General features: G+C 35.6%; 1 protein-coding gene across 1 annotated transcript; it reads right to left on the reverse strand.

Moving 5' to 3' along the window:
* Window positions 1–5,517: 5,517 nt before the first annotated feature.
* On the reverse strand, window positions 5,518–6,988 carry LOC121770957 (homeobox-leucine zipper protein ATHB-13-like). The gene is made up of 2 exons (XM_042167735.1): window positions 6,135–6,988; window positions 5,518–5,990 (listed from the first exon to the last, which is right to left on the reverse strand). The coding sequence occupies exons 1-2, from the start codon at window positions 6,468–6,470 to the stop codon at window positions 5,718–5,720; spliced, it is 609 nt and encodes a 202-aa protein (XP_042023669.1). The 5' UTR covers window positions 6,471–6,988; the 3' UTR covers window positions 5,518–5,717.
* Between the last annotated feature and the right edge of the window lie 1,778 nt (window positions 6,989–8,766).

The raw sequence follows: 8,766 nt of genomic DNA on the forward strand, positions 1-8,766 counted from the left end.
ACAAAATGCCTGTAATAGCAGAATAAATACCTCATTTTTCTCTGAAATTCTAAGTGCCTTTGCTTTTTTATTTATTTATTTCTCGTTCAACTTACCATTTGCTTGGGTATTATACCTCACTCATATACAATATATTTTAAATCATACAATAGTAGCTACAAAAATATTGCTAGGATAAATAACTACATAATAAGGGAGTCATGTGACCTAAAATGTATACTAATATCATATTTTATCTTATCTCATATTCCCTATCAAACGACCCTTAGTGATGGGTTCACCTAAGATTTCATGACTAGTTATGGTCTTTGGCTTACGACATCCAAAATACTACTACACTTTACAAGTCTAAAAAGAGAAATGTAAGAGTGCATTTATTATCATTTTACGTAAAGAAAAGAGAGTGGGCCTATGAATAGAAAAGGAGAATGGGCTATGCCCCACTTTGGGCTACTTTTAAGGCTTTGAAATGGTCCAATTTCAGTAACTAATGGAACAGCCTTATTAAAAATACCGGACCTAATTACTCTTTAATGGGCCAAGCTATTAAATATTGTAGCCCACCTATCCAAACAGCTGATATGACCTACGGAAATGGAGTAGAAAATATAATTAAATTTTGGTCAATACCATTTTATTTGAAATCTGAAAATTAAATCACAAAAAATGAAAGTTTTGCAATTATCTCATCTGCCTTTTTTTTCCGGCAATTTATATGATGATATGTCAACTGACCTTTTTTTATGGCAAAATGTTACAATTATCTGACCAATCTATTACCAGCGGTGTTCCTCCGCCGGCAAAACTATTCATGAGCAAAATATTACCAGCGGTGTTCCTCTGCTGGTAATAGATTGGTCAGATAATTGTAACATTTTAGTGAATTTTACCAGCGGTTTTCCTCCACCGGCAAAACTATTCATGAGCGAAATATTTCAGGCATTACAAATCCGCCGATAGTCAATTTTAATGGTGGATTTTGGGTATTAATTAATTAACTACAGAGTTTTCTGTTGATAGAATGAGAATTTGTTCTAGCGAAGTTAATATTTGAGCGATCATACACCAATTTAGTCTCTGATATTTTAGGGTCAATTTAATTTCATTTATTTCAAGTAAATTAATACTACTTCTTATTGTATAATGTACCATAATTTATAATTCATTTAAAAGGATAAGAAAGGGAAAGAAAATGGCGGACTTATTTTTTACTGAAAATAAGGAGGGCTGCTTACATAGGATTTTAATAGGACTTGAGAAGAATAATGACTTAATGATTATCATCGACAACAATTAATTGTGGGCACGTTCCTTCTATTAAATACTAATAATTCTGTACTTAGAGAATCAACCTCGAAAACACATGCTCATAATTACTTTTTAGAATCTCATTATAATTCACTCAAATTAACACTTAATTAGTACTCCCTCCGTCCCAAGTTACTTGAGTTAGTATTATCTTTTGTGTTGTCTCAAGTTACTTGAGTCATTTCTCTTTTTGACTAAAAACAAAGCATCTAATCACACCAACTTTATTCTTTCTTTTACTTTACTTTCTCACATCTCTCATACTTTATTCTCTCTTCCACTTTATTTTACTTTATATAACTTAATTGAACACAATTTTCTTAAATCTCGTGCCGAAAAGAAACCTCTCAAGTAACGTGGGACGGAGGGAGTATCATTTTTTCATTTTGATCGAGCTTATTGCTAAAATATTTTTATCAAAGATTCGTTGACATAGACTCAAATCCATCGTCTGCAGCAGCCATTAGAATGTAAAACCTTTTAGTTAATTATTTTTTATTTGTATATTTCAATTGTTAATTACCCGATCATGTTTCATGTGCTGGTCACGATAATATGTCTTCATTACAAATATAAAAAATAAATAAAACATGCTTTTGCTCTAGGCCATATATATGTACTTCCTAGCTAGGTTTATTGAGATAGTTATTTTATCTCTAAAATTGTGACGAGTAATAAAATAGCCCTACAAATATCAAAAGTGCTTCAACAAAATTTTGTCAAGAAGTAAAGATAAAATAATCTACAAGATTATGTGGTTTTAAAACTTAAACTCTATAACCATAGCTTATATGCCAAATGAGTTATCCTACATATATACATAAAAACACTGGTTAATTTTAAAAAAAAAAGAACTTTTGAATTATGATCATTCACTATCCCTATATATGTGTATGCATAGAGTGGTGTCGAATCAAAAGACAAATATAATGAAAATTGGATTCATGTAACACTGGAAAAATGGAAGTAAAAAAAAGTAAAAAATAAAAATAAAAAATAACACTGGAAAATGCCAATCATATTTAATTAAATTAACTTTTTTTACCACATACTCAAAATATAAAATTCAAGCTGCCCTTTTGTATTACAGAGTTTTCGCAATATTGAAGTTTTATTAAATAAAGCGATAAAATATTTCCTGGCATTATCTGTTTCACACTTATTTATAAAAAATTACGAGCAATATGAAAAAATATAAAAAATTTCATCAACTCTAACGAACCCTAATTTTTATTTCTGGTGCGAATGCAGAGTGCATGTGGCCACTTGAGCAGCTTAACTTCAGCAATTTAATTTTTATTTACTTATTTATTTCCACTAGATTTAATTTCAGAATCGCATCTCAAAAATTGATATAATACAAAACTCAAAAGTCTTCCAGCCATTTTCTATTGATTGTGCACATGATCCCATATTGATCCTCCTTTTTCTAACATTATTTAATTTTCTGTTCAACAATTATTAAAATTATAAATATCCTCAAGATTCGTAGCTTCCACGAATTTCAGTTGTTAGGATATAGGTACTTCATAGGATACCTAATCCTTATATTGTAAAAAGCCGACAAATGTTGAAAGAGCACCGTAAGATATAGCATGATGATACTTTAGAGCATCCCCAACAGTGATTGCTGGGAGGGACGGCGTCCGTGCCGACGGCACGACAGCGCCTTGTCCGCCGCTGCACTCTTGCCGATGGCACGACGCTGCTTGATACATCGAGCACGTCCGTGCCACTGAGCAGGACGACGTGGCAGCACACAATTGGCCAACGGCTTAGTTGTTGGCAGTTTTCATTTTAAAAAAAATGAATTTTAATTTAAAAATCGTTTTGAAAAAAAAAATTCCCACTTCCCAATAAATTATATCTGTTTTCTCACCACTTTTAATTTATTTTTCAATTTTTCCCCCCAAAATTCACATTTTTAATCTATAAATACCCCATTTCAACACAAAATTTTTTACACCACACTATACAATTCTCATCTAAATTCTCTCATCAATTTGTAGGATTTTAAGGATTTTAATTATGTAATTTTTATTTTTTAGAATTTTAAGTATGTAATCTTTATTTTTTAGGATTTAAGTATGTAATTTTTATTTTTTTAAAATTTGTAATAGTAGTTCGAGTATTTTTAATGTATTTTTATATTGTAGAAATAGTTTTAGTAATTGAAGTATTTAAATTAAATAATGGAATGGTAGGACCCTTGAGCATGTCCTTGCGGAAGAGCATGTATGTGGGTATTGTGCTCTTGGGGAAGAACAGAAAGTAAAAAATTAATAAATATGGGGTCGGAACCACATCCATGCTCTTTGGCAAGAGCATGAATGGAGATGTTCTTAGATGAATACTATCTGCTATATATCCTATCCATTCTCGTTTTGTCAAATTGTTTGGATTTTGGAGTTCGTTTGATACTGAACAAGAAATACCAAGATACTAAACTCAAGATAAGAAACACGGATCAGAGTCCAGTCAACGAACAAGATATGATTTTTAAGTCCCTTGATAAGTTATTCGTAATTTTTTTGGGACGATCTAAGGTAAATTAGACATTTATTTCTTTGTTGGTAAAGGACAATACTTTTAATCTTTATTACATTATTATCTCTATTTAACTAATTACACACTACATTTTTAAATCTCGTGCTGAAAACAAATGTCTCATTATCAAGGGACGTAATTGGTATTTTAAGCTAGTTATTGTCGGAAGAAGAACAACACTAAATCATCAAATCCCGTAAATCTAAGAACATACGAGATGATCAAAATCTTTATCACTGTCAATTCGAAGAGTAATAATGGATTCACAAATTAAACACAAAATTTCTAAGGATAAACTAAATAGTGAGTTAGAAAGAACGAACTATGGGCAGACTTAGATTATAATTATAAACTTGAATATGACATCAAATATGTTATTCTACTTTATTCTTCATTTAATGGATAAAATAACACGGTATCAAATCTTATGCTGAAAATCATACGCCTTACTTTAACAAGACAGATAGAATATTAAACACTCTACAAGTACTACCCATGAAATAAACAATGCATTTCCTAGAGTAAGAAAGTACTACCTACCAATCAAAACTATTCATTAATTTCTGTTTATTCTTATGAAATCCCTATTTTTCACCACTATATTAAATGGAATTCGAAACTCGGAAAATTCAATCCTCGACGATGGATGAGTGAGAAAAGCCAAAAAAAGAAAAAGAAAAAAGAAAAGGTAGATGATGTATACAAGGCTGGATATTACGTCATTATCACTGATACCCCCCTTGGAATGAGGGCTCCATTTCGAGAAAAAATCCAATCACTGCCCATCCATCCAATCCTGACCATTTTTCGTACCTTTACTGAAACCTGCCTCTCAATTATTTCTTTTATTTTTTCTATAAATATCCCTTTTAATTTCCAATCTACCATACAGATTAAATTTACAAAGTTTAGTACACGTGATAAATTTCCAATTAATTACTGTATTTGTTTTACTAGTGAAATCAAGATGGATACTTACAAGTTAATTAAGCTTTGTGATGGTTGCTATCCAGTTTTGATTTTCATATACTCCCTCCGTCCCAAGCTACTCGCACTTATTTCCTTTTTGGGCGTCCCAAGTTACTTGCACTCTTTCCATTTTTAGTAAAAATTTTCACCTACAGCCGTCATTTTTGACTTTCCTATACACTCATTCCTTAATCTCTGTGCCGAAAAGGAAAGGAGCGAGTAGCCCGGGACGGAGGGAGTATAATGTTCATAGCTTCGTATTTTAGTCCAAAAAATCTACAAACAATATAAGCTTCAAAGTGATGAATTAGAGTGGGAATGCTTGCAAACCGAGAGAGAGAGAGAGAGATTTGATTAGGTAATATTTTGTTTGACAAATTTGCAATTTGTATTGAATTGGAAGTGGATTTTATGAATGACAGAGATGAATCAATGTTATATATGAAGCTTTGCTGTCAGCATAAGCAAGAAAAGGATTTATGCAATGTCTCCTTCACGAGAATTAACATTTTTCTAACCTTCTTTGTTTTCTTCCTCTTCTTATCTGTTTGTCATCTTCCTCCCCTCGAAACCAGTGCTTGATTCTCTCTCTCTCTCTCTCAAATAAAACGAATCTATCACACTTTCAAAAACTTAATCGCTCAAAAAATGAATAATAATAATAAAACTATATCAAGAACATTTACTCATAAATTCGACCCGAAAAGTGTCGCAACCGTGCGATATTAACTTTTACTAATAATTTGTACAACAAATTAAAACAAAGATATTTGGAAGAAAAAAAAAATCGATGATCATCTCAACAAAATATTCAAACTTGGCCAATTAATTCCTTCATCTCCATAGGCCAATTCAAACCAAGGGTGCAGATTTAATCAAATCATTTTCAAGATTTAATTAATTACATTAAACTGGTGTTGCTCTATCCATGGCCAAAATCCGGGTTGATCATCCATCCCAACAAACATATTACACAACCCCTCTTCCTTAACCGCGTGCTGCATTTCCGGCCTCGACGCGGCCGGGGGAAAGAGCTGCCTCCCCCCTAAGATCGGGCTCTCGATCTTCCTCTCTGAGCTGTTCTCGCTCCGGTTGCTGTACGAGCCCTCCGTTTCCTTGTTCAGATTGATGGATTCCGTCGCCTCCCTCTTCTTTAAGGCCACTATCTGCACACCCGAACTCACATTAGTAAGATATTACCTGAATAATTTAAGGAGTTGCACTTATGTATTATTTGCAAATTTTTAATTCTCAACAAGACCAAAATTGAATACTTAAAATTAATGAAACAAAAAAAATAAAGAATTTACCTGAGCATGAAGCTTGTGATTGTGCGTGTGTAGGGCTTCATTCTCAGCTTTAATTGCTTCAAATTGTCTTTTCAAAATCTCGTAATCTTTTTCCAATTGCTTTGTTTTCCATCTGGCTCTCCTGTTCTGGAACCAGATGGCGATCTGGCGCGGCTGGAGCCCGAGGGCTCGAGCCAGCTGCACTTTGCGTTCAGGCTCGAGCTTGTTCCCGAGCTCGAAATTCTTCTCTAGGGTTTTCACCTGCTCCATGTTCAGCCGCCGCTTCTTCTCCCCCATCTGCGACCCATCGTCGGAGAACTCATCCTCTCCGACGTTGTTGTCGCTCGAAAACGCCATCGTTTGAGGCCTCTTCGCTAGCAGTGAACCCACTCCTGCAACGTTACATTTTCCCCTCTTTATACACGTATCAATTTTGTGGAAAAGTTAAAGAAAAAATGCTAAATTTTTTTCTTTTCCCTTTCCTAAAGTAGGAATACAAATTTTCAATATTCCTCGATTGTTTCGAAAGTTGTCAAAAGTCCTTAGTCGGTGTTGTTAGAAGTGTCAAGATCCTAGAGCTCAAAGATGATGAAGTTGGTGATAATGTTAAAGATCAAGAAAGCAGAGCTGACGTGCATGGAGGACGTGGCAGTCGTGACATGGACTCATGCACACTTGGAAAAGAGAGTGCACGAGCTGAAGCTTGTTGTGTGAGCACTAGATCATTGCCATCTCAGCCAGCTGGATCCTGTACGTTCAAGGAAGCATTAATGAAAGGATTAGTGTGTACAAGAGTTTGTTAGTTTTGATGTTTGTTTGTGTAACTGAATAGAGGTCTAGATGGTTCGATTGAGTAGTATAAAAAACCGAATCTGTAATCTCAATCAGTGTGGAATGAAACAGTGTTCTTGAGCTCAAATTACAAACTTTCTATTTTCAGCTACAATGCATCTTTACTTTACAAATATTGATCTTGGTCTCTTCCTTTATGGTATCAGAGCAAGATCTTCTTGATCTTGTCTCTTGTTATCCCTTTTTCTTCTTTTGTTTGTTTTCAAGGAATGGCAAGCTCCAACTCATCTTCTGGAGGGGTTACTCTGAGTCAAGGAACTCAACCCTCTTATGCGCAATTGCCACCAATCTCTGTAAAACTTACAGATACAAATTTCTTGATGTGGCAGCAGCAAGTGGATGTCACGGCCTACGGCTATGGGCTTGAAGGCTATCTGAATGGTGAGAAACAGCCACCACCTAAAACAATCTTTGTAGCGGAAGGAGAAGGAGGATCCATCACTCCAAATGAAGATTTTATATCCTGGCAAAGGCAGGACAGAAGGTTGGCAGCTTGGCTTCTCTCTTCACTGTCAGAAGGAGCTCTTGGTTTAGTCGTGGGATTGAGGTCTGCAAGGGACATCTGGAGTGCCCTTGAGACAAACTACGCTAGTAGATCAACTGCCAAGATAATGCAGTATAGGCAAATGCTGCAAAATCAGAGAAAAGATTCACTCTCCATGAGTGAATACATTGGAAAAATGAAGAATTATATTGATCTTCTGGGATCAGTGGGGTGTAGAATATCTGAAGATGAGCAGATTATGCACATCCTTGGTGGTCTTGGTCAAGAATATGACCCTGCAGTGTGTGCTATAAGCTCCAGATCAGACTCTTGGAGTATAGGAGATGCCACTGCCTTCCTCCTCACTTTTGAGTCCAGAATGGAGAATACAAGGTCCTTCTCATCTAGCACAGAGGGCTCACAGCCTGTGCTTAATCTGATGCAACAGATAACTCAAAAGAGAGACTTCAATCCCAACAGCAACTCCAGATCTGATCAAGGAGGTGGGAGAGGAGGCTCGAGAAACCAGAGAGGAGGAAGAGGTGCTAGAGGTTTTGGCAGAGGCAACAACAAAGTGATTTGTCAGTTGTGTGAAAAACCGGGTCACACTGCTGCTAAATGTTGGCACCGTTTTGAGCAGAATTTCACTCCTCCACAGCCTCAGCCACAATTTCGACCAAGTTTTCAAGGTTCACAACATCAAGGATTCTTTAATCCCTCTGCTCACCTGATGCAGGCAGCAGCAACAAGGTCTCCAGCTTCACTCAACTCAGCTGCAACCTCAGAATTTGGCTTTGATTCTAGTGCATCAACTGCTTGGTATCCAGATTCTGGAGCCACTCATCATGTCTCTGGTGATTTAAGCAACCTGAACACCAGCTCTGAATATGCAGGAGGTAAGAAACTCTTACTTGGGAATGGATCTGCAGTAGCTATCTCTAATATTGGTGAATCTGAGCTGAAACCTCATTCTAGTTTCTCAAGAAAACTGATGTTGAAAAACCTATTACATGTGCCTAGTATAACCAAAAATCTTTTGAGTGTGTCTAAGTTTGCTAGAGATAACCTTGTCTTCTTTGAATTTCACCCTGACCATTGTTTTGTCAAGGATCTGGGAACCCGGGAAACCGTGCTCCGGGGAGTTTTTGACAAGGGATTGTATCACTTCCTAGTAGACCACTCACCAATCAAGAGAAGCCATAGCTCCATCACCACATTTCCTGCTCAATTCAATCAAGGCAACCCGGCTGTCCACTCAGTTAGCTCAGCCATTTCTGCTTCTAGTGTTAATGTAAACCATGATGTTGATTCTCATTT

Source organism: Salvia splendens, chromosome 16, assembly GCF_004379255.2.
Source record: "Salvia splendens isolate huo1 chromosome 16, SspV2, whole genome shotgun sequence".
NCBI classification, from domain to species: domain Eukaryota; kingdom Viridiplantae; phylum Streptophyta; class Magnoliopsida; order Lamiales; family Lamiaceae; genus Salvia; species Salvia splendens.